At 34.5% G+C, this 12,358-nt stretch overlaps 1 protein-coding gene across 1 annotated transcript in view; it reads left to right on the top strand.

The window, feature by feature from the left end:
• The window catches only part of LOC108366680 (uncharacterized), a 44,103-nt gene extending 32,018 nt beyond the window's left edge, over nt 1-12,085 (top strand). The window contains exons 2-3 of the mRNA XM_017621143.1: nt 10,616-10,979; nt 11,052-12,085. Coding sequence (XP_017476632.1) covers nt 10,616-10,979; nt 11,052-12,051 — 1,364 coding nt within the window. The 3' untranslated portion in view covers nt 12,052-12,085. The remainder of the gene's footprint in view (nt 1-10,615; nt 10,980-11,051) is intronic.
• Nucleotides 12,086-12,358: the final 273 nt, after the last annotated feature.

The following is a 12,358-nucleotide window of genomic DNA, read 5'->3' as shown; positions in this document are numbered from 1 at the left end:
GTTTACATATTTTTATATGCGTTTTGGCATTTTTCTCTCGCAATTGCACCAAGATGACGTCACGCTCAAAAATCCTCCCTCATTGGCATAGTTGCCAACTTAGAGCTTTAAGCACTAGATTTAGTGCTTTTTGAAAATTAAAACGCCAAAAAAATGGTTTAGTGCCTAGTGCCTTTCTTAGTGCTTTTTTCTGAATTTACAACCCTGCAAAAAATGGGACTAATCCGGGATGACTCCGGGATCAATCGCAAAGGAGCATGCGACTAACCCACTTTTGATCTCTTTATATGGAATGAACTGATCGCTTTTGTTCGAGCATGTCCTATGAAGAGACTAATTGTTCACCTTTATACCCGAACGGGTATAAAAAGCGACTAGTCACTTTTAAAAAATAAAAATAAAAATTTGCGCCAGCCGCGATTCGAACTGGGGTGGTCAGTTTTGTTAGGCGAATACTCTCTCGGTGTGCCAACGCCTAAGTGCGTTGACTAAGTGCGCACATATCATTAAATCGTTAATAGTACCCGTTAGGGATGAGTCGGGGAGTAATTGATCTCCAATTATACCTGTAAGGGATGAGTCGAGACTAATTGATCTCCAATAGTACCCGTATGAGACTAGTTGCGACTAATTAATGCCCAATTGTACCCGATTGAGAGGAATCTCGGAATACTCTCTTTAGAGATTAGTCGCACAATTTTTTGCAGGGAAGAATCTACAAATTTAAATGCACGGAAATGCAAACCATGATTGATAAAAAGATGAAGTTGTAAACCAACGTTCTTGCGTTCTTGTTAAATTGTATTCGCGTTGAAAATGCTAGCACGCAGATAAGTTAAGTATTTATTTTTTTATTTTCTTGATTATTGATTGGTTACACAGTTCGAAAAATTTTAACCTTTTTGCCACCTGGTTGCATCGGTTTTTGTAGATTTTTCGGTGCTGAATCCATAATCTGGCTGCAGAATTTCTCTACCACGTCAGAATTTTGAGATATCCTAACCTCTAAGTGTAAAAACACGGTTTATTATAAACCAAAAAATTGTTTCGCTCATTTCTACTTAGGGCATCATTAAGTATTACTCTTCCCCTTTAAAATTCAATTTCGTTTGTTGCGATTCGATTGTTCTTTCTCCAGATGTACCAGTTTTAATGTGCAGTACTTCGGTATTACTTCCTAAGCATGAATGTGTATTTATTTATACATGTAAATATTGTTTTTTTTTACTTTTGTTTACCACAAACTGTTATGAAAAAAAAGTATACTTTCATTATAAAAAAATTTAGTGCGGTAAAACGCTCTTTTTTCCAAGGTTTGGTGCTTTTCGAAATTAAAAGTTGGCAACACTGCTCATTGGCGCAATCTTGTATTCTATCATTCTTGGCTTGCTGCGACGTCGACACATGTATGATATGATCGTCTTCGTGCGTCTTGCGTTAATTGACGATTGACTGATGCTTTGCTAGCACTTCGGCAAAGCAAATCAAACCAGTTGCTGCTGAGACTTCACTGCGCAACTATTCGAATAATACACACATAAAATGTTTGGGGAGGAACGGGAAATACATTTTTTTTTGCATAGAAAACATGGATGGGTGTGCGCAATGCGTGATCTGCTATCGCGTTGTCAGTCGCAATGTTATTACTTGTTTAAAAAGACATTACAAACTGTGTCATAGTCATTTTGAAAAGGTGAAAGAGGGTGATCGAGCACTGAAGCTTTTAGAATTAAAAGCAGCGTTCTTTATTAAATTTATGGTTGGTGAAAGTAATATACATCAACTCGAAAATTATCAATGTCTACCAGAAAATAGTTGTGTTTTTTTACAAATTATCCAGTAACTTGCCAGCAACTCTCCAGTAACTTTATTTCTAAGAATTCGCTCTCATAGAAAAAATTTGCAATAAAGTACGCGAACGCTTTTCCCGTAATAATTTGCAAGTTTCATGAACAGCTGATAAATTGGTTGTTTATTCGCAGCAAATTCCTAATAAAACAATATATTTTGTATTTAAATAGGTTTATTTTGTGAAATTCAACAATAAAAACCCACAAACAGTTTCCTTATTAGTTTAAATTTCATCCAGCAACATGCGTTCAGCTGTTTTTCGTACTGGCAAATTCTCACAAGTAAAAATTTATCCAGTAAAATCCAGTAAAAACTTGCAACTTCAACTGTCATTTTTCGCTCTCTCAATTTCCCCTACTTTGCAAGTTTTGCGTACGAAAACGCCAAAACATGAAAATTCGTAATAACTTTTACTGGATTTTACTGGAAATGAGTAAAAAAACGCAACTAATGATTCTCTATCAGAAAATGACAAGGTTTATACCCACGGTGCAGCGAACAAAGGTGGCGCCGTCAGTGGTACCGCTACTTTGGTTTTGCCGATTTTGAAAGTTGTGGTAACTTGTAAATAAACCTTTGTTTACAAATCAGCGAAAGAGAAATTTGAATTATAAGTGAAAAATCAGTTTAAATCGTGTTAATTTGCAATTTGTGAGTGATTTTTGAGTTGAAGACTGCGTAAAAACTAATACAATGAAGTGCTGTGTGTTAAATTGCGACAACCGTCAAGATGCAAGACGCGTAGATGCAAGTGTAGCGCTGGGACGAATCGCTGCATTTTGTGTACATAGGGCACGGCAAAGCCGTTCCCGAAATGATTCTCTATTATTGTATTAACAGCATTTCCTCACAATGATTTTGTTTCTGCTCCACGCAGCCTCTTTTAGCAAGTTAATTAGTCAGTCCCGCAGAGATGCTGCTGCAGTTTTCTGCAGCAGCCTTAAATGCAAAGCAATGGAGTGTACTAAAACGTTTGCTGAAGCAGCCTCAATTGCATAGCAATGGAGAGCACTACAATGTTCACTGTTCTCTAATAGATTAGGTGAAAAATGCAATAATTTCGCATTTAGCAAAATTAAATCACGTTTTTCGCAGTAAAGTGAACTGCTTTGGCTGTTTCACCTCGTTCTTCTTTGCGCTCTATTCTTTGTTTACTTGTGGTACACAAATGTCAACGCCCAGGACGGCGCAATCTTGTATTCTATCATTCTTGGTTTATACCTATATAAGAGGTTGCGCAATGCCTGCGCATTCCGTTATTCTTTTCTCGCAAAATTGGGCGACAACAACAGCGAAAACAACAAGCAGCGTAAAAAAACATAAAATTGAAATGAAGTGAAGCGATTTCAAACCAATTGTAATCGATAGCTTATTGGAAAATACATTTACTGTTAATTTTAACCAAATTTTTTCTCATACCTGTATGTCGAAAAAGCCACAAAATCGGATTTTTCACTGCGGTAAATTTTTGCGAAATTTTTATTTCAACTCGCCATATCTCAGACGTTTGTGTATCGATTGATTTGCAATTTGTACACAATAAACTAGATACTATTCTAAAGACGGCACTTCTTAATATTTATTTAAAACAAAATTGCGGATATTTTAACATTTTTATAAAAATTAAGGAGGTGATTTTTACAAATGCAAAAGTTGTGTTATGAAGTTTAAAAGTTTTAATGCAGCATTAAAGACAAATATATACGGATATTTTTGGGAAAGTTTCAGGTTTAGACAACAAGTAGTTCTAAAGTTATAACAATATTATGATGACACCCACGAGTGTTATATAACTATTACTAAACTTAATACACATACTTACATACATACATACATAGTAAATATGCACGTAACTCCATACATAGTCAAAATAGTTATTCGTACAGTGATTGTTTCGCAATATTCGCAATGTTTTTAATAATGATTATTCGGTAGTTTTTCACGAAAATATAGTTAATGATTTAACAAAACCCATACGAATTAAATTTTAAAACTTTTTGCAAAGCTTAAAAAATTCTACAAATTTTCATCTATATTTCAAAATTTTGACTCACATTTTTTAGAGAAAAATTGCGTTGATTTTTGAAATTTTATCTTCTCAATGGTGTTGAACGTTTTCTTCCATGCAAATTACATTTTGCTCATGGAAGCAGATAAGTAACAGCCTTGAGAAACAAATTCTAAAAAATCAAAGGTAATTTAAAGCGACTTGATGCTTGCGATTTATTAACTGAATGAGCTACAACTCTGCATACAAAATTTGTTCTAAAAGCTGTCATTCAAAATTTTGATGAAAATTTGTATAATTTTTTTAAGTTTTGCAAAAAGTTTGAAAATTTCATTTATATGGTTTTTGTTAAAATATAAACAGAATTTTCGTGAAAACTTAAAGAAAAATTAAAAACATTGCGAACATTGTAAAACAATCACTGTACGAATAACTATTTTGACTATGTGTGTAATTACATATATGCATACATAGTATTTAGGTCTGTAGAGCTTTAATAAGTTATATTACACTGATAAATTTATGAATTTCAACATTTCACTTAATATTAGATACTTCCAAAATTACTTGTACAAGTGCCCACTAAAAATATTTGTAATCTAGAGGCGAGCGACCGCTCGTGGGTGTCATCATAATATTGTTATGACTTTAGAACTACTTGTTGTCTAAACCTGAAACTTTTCCAAAAATATCCGTATATATTTGTCTTTAATGCTGCATTAAAACAAAACAAAAATTTTAAACTTCATAACACAACTTTTGCATTTGTAAAAATCACCTCCTTAATTTTTATAAAAAAGTTAAAATATCCGCCATTTCGTTTTAAATAAGTATTAAGAAGGGCAGTTAGACTCACCTTCTTCAGAATAGAATCTAGTACAAATTTCAAATGAATCGAATCATAAACGTCTGAGATATAGCGAGTTGAAATCCAAATTTCGCAAAAATTGGCCGCTGTGAAAAATCAAGTTTTGTGGCTTTTCGGCATGAAGGCGTGAAAGTGAACAAGTAATTTTTAGCAAAAAAAACCGACTTAAAAAAAAATTTATATATATATATCTCATGATCCACTGATCGGATCTCAACCAGATTAGTATGGGCCCACCTCTGAGACACTACCTTTCCGATGCAAAAAGAATTATCGAAATCGGTTGACGTGGTCTAAAGTTATGCGGTAACATACATAAAAAAAAAAAAAAAAAATATTCCGACGAACTGATAACCTCCTCCTTTTTTGGAAGTCGGTTAAAAATCGCCCTGAGACGATATGCGGAGAGAGAGGCAATTTTTATTTCGCGGATTGCGCGACCTTCTATGTATAGATCTTGAGAAAATAATAGATCATTTCTAAAAAAACATCTTATTCTGTCGCTTTGGCTTTTTATTTAGAATTTCTAGAAAAGTTTTAGGTATGCAGTTTTATAGCCTATAAAAATTTAGTAGCTCAAAGTGTAAATTTCAGGCGCTAAGAAATCGCGTTGATTTTTAATGGAAGAAAATGTCATTGAATCTACCACATTGTTTTGGAATGTACCACAATTTTTCATGCTTATTTACCACTAAGAAAACTCACTCAGAAGATCACCGAACACTCTTAACAGCAACTGATTTCATTTGCTTTGCCGAAACACCAGCGAAGCATCAGTCAATCGTATATATGCGTAAGACGCACGAAGACGATGATAGTATACATTAGAGGTATACGCCGCCGAGCCACGCCGCCGCCGTTTTTTGTCATTTCTCACGCGCCGCCGCCGAGTTACGAAAATATCGGCGCGGCGGCGGCGGCGGCAGCGTTCGGCGCCTAAGGAATTTTGTACAAAATTTTCATGATGTATGCACATTGAAATACATCGTTTAAAGGAACTAAATACTATTCGTATAAAAACACTATTTTACGAAATGAAATTTACCTTTTTAAAGGAGTTTTTTGCATAATTCGGGGCACTGAGCATTTCCAAAAAAGCGTAACTCAGAAAAAACATAGGTAACACGTTTATATACTACTACTATACTGGTAATCGACGATTTTTTTCCGCAGTAGAGAAATTTTTTCAATACTACTTTTTTATATACTACAACAACAAGAAAGTTACACATGAAAAACTTTAACGCCAATATCTCAGAAATCAGTTTTAACAGAAGCGCCCTTATTGCATCTAACTCCTCAATTATTGGAGATAAAACAAAGACGAGTTGATTTTTCTGTGTATTTTTTTTTAATATTTTAAACACACTTTTATTAAAAAGCAAACACTTTTTTTTGCTAATTTTTACATTAGTAAGTTATTTTATTCTGGGGTCCCGCAGACGAATACAAGTACTAGGTGGCTGTGTGAAAATTACGTTAGCATTCCTAAGTGGTGATCAAATCCCAGGAAGGTTTTGCTCCCGCGCATCGCAATGTCTTCTACACAGGGTTAAAGTCCCCCATTTTGGTAAAATTACTATTATTTTTCTCTATATTCGGTTCTCCTTAGAAAAATTTGGCGCTTAATATTTTAGTGGAAATTTTAACTATAAGCCATTTTTAAAACAGTGAGTCAAAAACGCCCGTTCTGGTGGGAGTTGATGGGTTAAAAGTTTGGAAAAAGTAGACCAAACCCTGTTTTCAATATAAAACCCAGAAAAAATCGTAACAACTCCGTAGTTTAACATAACGGTTGATAAGATTATTGCAAGAATTTATTGATAGCGACATAAATTACCGCAATAACTTAACTTTTTAATTTTTTTTATTTCTTTAAATTTAAATAGTGCATACGGATTTGTAGAGAACATAGAGATGTATGTATATACTTCAGACTTCCTTCTGTTCGCCCATCCATCAGCGGCAGACACTAAAGAATGATAGAATACAAGATTGCGCCAATCGAGCTGAGAGCAACTGGCCGTGACGTCAAAAATACCAGAATGAGAGAGCAAGACGAACTCGACAAGAAAAAGAGGAAGCATCGAACAAAAGGCAGTATTGCCAAGTTATGAATTTGAAAAAGCACCAAATTTTTATTGGTGTATTTTATGGACTTTATATGCATACATGATTTTATTGTAAGGATGCCAATTCAAATTAATAAACATCAATGTTTCTTGCACGACGGTCGATTTCTTCTGGCATGATTGAAGGTGCTGCCACATATTTTGTTGTCGCTTATGATTGTCACTGTGCCATGATTTTGTTTAAATTTTTGTAAAGTTGCTTACCACATTTACGATTGCTATAAATTTTGCTTAGATTTTTTAGGATTTTCTTATTTGGTGCCCTCAGACTAAAAACAAAAGCACCAAAAACGCACCAAGCACCAAACTCAAAAATTTTCGCGTTTTGAATACCCATTAAATTTGGTGCGAAAAGCATCAAGTTGGCAACAGTGAATGTAAACAAAAGTATTTTATGACGTCAGCGATTGGGTGGATGCTGTCAAATCGACGAAGAGAGAGTTAGCAGTCCGCGAATGGCGCGACCTTTATTTCTGGATCGTGGGTGCTCTCGTACTCTTCGAAATTTGGAATAGTATTTTTGCATTTCGTGCAATCCGTGCATCGTGCAAGACTTCGAGAATACCCCTATTATAGTACAACCAATGCGATGTCCAAGCTAGTGCTACTCCACTGTACATGTGTATATGTATTTGCGAATATTCGCATTCGCATTCGCAACCGCGGAACTTCCGCATAAATTTTGACATTCGCATTCGCAACAATGTTTTCCCGTTAGGAAACAGGCTGTAACCCGAAAAAGCAGCAAAATTACTCTTTTTTTTAAATACAATGTTCCAATTTTTAATTTAAGTACTAAATAAAAAAATATTAAAAATTACTTTTTCAGTCAAATGTTTACTCTTGCGCTTCTACATATGAATATGTACACAAGAACATAGTCCATATTCAAAAATATTTTCTTTTCTAGAAAAAAAGTTGCCTTTTCGTTGCCAATGGGCAATGAGATTTGTCGGTAGGAGAGAAAAACGCCATAAATTTTAATTCATTTTTAATTCACCCTGTTTCTGTCTATTGAAGAATAAATATTATTTTAGCTTAGAAACCCGCAATTTCAATTTTTTAAGTATGAATTTTAATTTTATTTTACATCTTTCATAGACGGACAAAAAAGGTGACCATCGGTGTCCGCATATGGGAACTTTCACTGTATTTGACATCCGCATTCGCATTCGCATCCGCGGATGTTAGCTTTTAAACATCCGCATCCGCATTCGCATCCGCGGATGTCTAAAATTCCACATTCGCACCATCCCTAATATGTATGTATGCATGTACGCGTGTAAAAATGTCAATTCAGGTTTGCGTTTAACCCATTATAGCAGACATAGTTTTTTTGGTTCCAGCTTTTAATAACGCACTATTTTTATGTTTAATCTTCATGAAAGTTACATGTATCGTCGAGAACATGGTTACATGCAGAATTTTAAATTAATTGTTATTATTCTCCACACAAAATGTACAAGTATTGCTTTATTAAATGCAAAGTTATGCGAAAATCTAAATATTTCGTGAATGTAGGGTTAATGGTTTCGCGCACGTGCCAATCTGGTGCCGATTCGCAGAAATTGAATAATTTGTGGGGATGGAAGCGGCGAGGGGAAGACAAAAGCAGATCAATCGCATATATGTATGTACATATGTACATTTATAAATGCATACATACTTACATTTTCATTTGGTTGTCTTTTTGGATGCATGAAAAATTTGGTAGCAGAAATTNATTCGCAGAAATTGAATAATTTGTGGGGATGGAAGCGGCGAGGGGAAGACAAAAGCAGATCAATCGNTTTTTTTGGTTCCAGCTTTTAATAACGCACTATTTTTATGTTTAATCTTCATGAAAGTTACATGTATCGTCGAGAACATGGTTACATGCAGAATTTTAAATTAATTGTTATTATTCTCCACACAAAATGTACAAGTATTGCTTTATTAAATGCAAAGTTATGCGAAAATCTAAATATTTCGTGAATGTAGGGTTAATGGTTTCGCGCACGTGCCAATCTGGTGCCGATTCGCAGAAATTGAATAATTTGTGGGGATGGAAGCGGCGAGGGGAAGACAAAAGCAGATCAATCGCATATATGTATGTACATATGTACATTTATAAATGCATACATACTTACATTTTCATTTGGTTGTCTTTTTGGATGCATGAAAAATTTGGTAGCAGAAATTGGTAATGAAATGAAGTTTACAAATATGTGCTTTATAAATTCAGGTTTAGTTATTAATAAATTATATATGTAAATGACAATGTGGGGGTCAAATATACACATGAGTAGCGAAGCTGCCACCCATCCAGTGGCAACTTCTTACGCGACTTTATTAGAAAAGATTTGAAAACTGAATTATTTCCATAAATATTGAAAAATTTCTTAAATAGTTTCGGCTTAGATTAGCGAGATCTTCACTAATTGCTGGGAAAATCCGACGGTTTCAGATTTTTAGTATTTTTTTTTTTAAGTTTCCAAGTCGAAAATAATTAAAAACTGAATTATTTCAATAAATATCTAAAATATGGAAAAAATTCATACAGACTTTGAAAACATAGTTATTTCCATAAATATCGAAAATTTGGAAAAATGCTTAAATAGTTTCGGCTTAGTTTAGCAAATCCAAAACCAATAAATTTTTTTTTTTTTTTTTTAAATATCACCAAAATTGGAAAATGTTATCTAATATTTTTGATTTATTTTAACGTTGTTTGTACAAATCACCTGAAAGAAATTTTTTTTTCTCAAAAAATCTATTTACAAAAAAAATCTAACACCAATAAAGTTTTTCCATACAAAGTTTGAAAATCTAACAAAATATTACAAAAGTCGAAACGAATCGAAAAATGCTATACAACATTTTCGATTTATTTTCACGGTGTTTGTAGAAATCACCGGAAAAAAGGATTTTTTATCAAAAAATGTTTTCACAAAAAAACACTTTGGGAGTTTTCTATTCGCAATCATTAATGAAATATCACAAAAATCGGAAAATTTGGTATAATATTTTCGATTTAATTCCATGTTACTTGTACAAATTGCCGAAAAAAAATAAACTTTTTAATAAAACAATTATTTTCGCAAAAAATCTCACTTTTGGGTTTTCTATTTGAAAATTTTATTCATATTTAATTGACATTGCAAACGCTCTCTGAGATTTAGCTCTGTTAATATTCTTCTTTTCTGCTTTGTATTTTTTCCAAATATTGGTCGCTCTTAAAATGCGCTTCGCTTGTTCAGTTGGCTCGAAAAATGTGACATTCGCAGTTTTCGGTCCTTCTCTGCACTTTACGTTCTCTGTTCTTGCTTTGCTTTTGACATTTTCGTCGTTTCCCATGTAAAGAACGAAAAACTTAAATTCAAAAAAATTTAACCATGTAAAGCAACCTCCAATAAATGCAAATATTTTTTTCTTCGCGATTATGTACACTAACTAAAAACCTGCTGTTATATCTGTTTTGGTATTAGATGAGTTGAATATGTACGATTCACAAGCAATTATATTTCCTGATCTGAAATTTTAGTTAGCTCGCTTTAGATGTACGATAGGTGTGCGATATCTTCACCATTTTTGGGGAAGTTGAGGTATCTGTTTGACTGAACATATTCTCTTTATCAAGCTTATTAATTGTATGATGAAAACTCCAAAAACTTAAATTTTTCCTCTATATTAAATATTCAACGTGCGACATATGTATGTATATTTAACTCTCTAGCGTCTAATTAATATCTTGTTTTTCGATGTAATATTTTTTAGACTGTTCGCAATCTACTTCTGATCTAACTCAACGAATACAATCTTATGCTAGCAGTAGTTCATCAAGCGGAGTAATAGGAAGTTATTCGAAAAGCTTGAGCCAAAACCTTAGTCGTGGTTCATCAAACAGCAACTGCTCAATTTTAGAAGGCATCGATTTGAACATGACAAGCATTGACTTGGCAAGTAGTCTACCCTCGTGCGCCAGTAGTACCACCTTAGCGACATCTGATCAGATGTCAGATCGTTCCATCTACAAAAGCAATAATTCATGCTTTCACTTGCCCGTTTCGAGCAATTCTTCGACATTGTGTGCTAATTCTCCGGAGACTTGCATTGATAAAAGGTCACCAATTAATTTTAGGTAATTGAAGGCTCATAACCGATATCAGACTTTGACAATTATTGTACATACATATTTATTTTGGTACTGCAGGGAAGGTCGTCGGGCAAGTGATGGTCTTGTTGCCCAAGGATTTGCAAATTCAATGACAATTTTGAATTCTGCCGTTGGTTATGGTAGTTATCGTTACGACAGCCGAAAACAGGACTGTTGGCTGGAGTTGCAGCAACTGCAAAAGGAAGTTGTGTCACTTAAATCAAAGTATCGTAACAATAAAGTACCTCTAGACGATGGAAACAATTATCAATTTCAAAGTAGTCAATTTTACTCAATACCAAATAGACTGTCATTAGATTTACATCACCAGATGATGCAAACGCCACATGCTCCGAGGACTCCACATCTAGTACGGCCAAACCACAGTTTTGAAAGTGTTGATTTAAATCCACCATTTCTAAGCAATGGGCGTTTCGATTCAACTAATTTGCCGATGACTAGCGCAGCCCGTGGTGACATGGCTTTGCTTTGCAACGTGAGTCCATTGGCGATACAGAGACAGCCTCTGCAGCAACAACTGATGCAACACAGATTTCTGCAGCAAAAGCGGCAACTCTTACAAAAGCAATATGCGCTGGAGTCACATATTTCACGTCAACAACACCTTATGCGTGAACAATATTACAAAGTAGGCCAGACGCAACAGGTTATAGGTCAAAATTTGATTGCAACCAATTTCGAGCCGACGGAATCGTGCCCACCTAGTGATATTTTTATTCCCGGCTTGAATGCCTTTGACCGGAGTACAGGCAAAATGCAACATCCTTCTATGATTCCGCTGCCTTACGGGCCAACTATCAGCAACTACATGAAAACGTCTTACATTAAGCAACAATCCCAGAACCTATCAATGGTAACAATGCCAACGAAATATATACCGCCGTTAAGTAGGCATGCATCAGAGACATGGAGCTCACTTCCGACAACAGTGGCTAATAGTCAATTGAAAAAAGCAGGCAAATTAATAGAAAACGGCGGACGTTTAGCACCACAGTTTCATGCAAATGTAGGTAACTCGAATTGGATATGCAAATAATTTCAATAACTAGTTCACAATTGAAATATTTCACAGTTTTATGAGGGTTTTATCGTTTATTTTAAAACTAATTTTTTCTTACGTAAAATTCTTAAAATATTAATTTAAAGATGATTTGCTGCCTGGAATTTTTCGTTTTCAAATAAAGCCGAGTTTTCCTCCAATTTGTGCTATAGTTTTTGCCCACACTGTCGTTTTTAGCGTCGCAGGGATACGTTTGACTGGCATTAGAATAAACTGTGTTTTTAATGGAAGGCGTCTGTAACGGCAGCCTCTCACGTTGCATCAACATCGGTGGCAAATCTAT

This window comes from Rhagoletis zephyria, unplaced genomic scaffold (genome assembly GCF_001687245.7).
Source record: "Rhagoletis zephyria isolate East Lansing unplaced genomic scaffold, Rhagoletis_zephyria_1.1 Rzeph_scaffold_02375, whole genome shotgun sequence".
NCBI classification, from domain to species: domain Eukaryota; kingdom Metazoa; phylum Arthropoda; class Insecta; order Diptera; family Tephritidae; genus Rhagoletis; species Rhagoletis zephyria.
The sequence above is the reverse complement of the archived record's forward strand: the minus strand, read 5'-3'. Positions and strand labels throughout refer to the sequence as shown.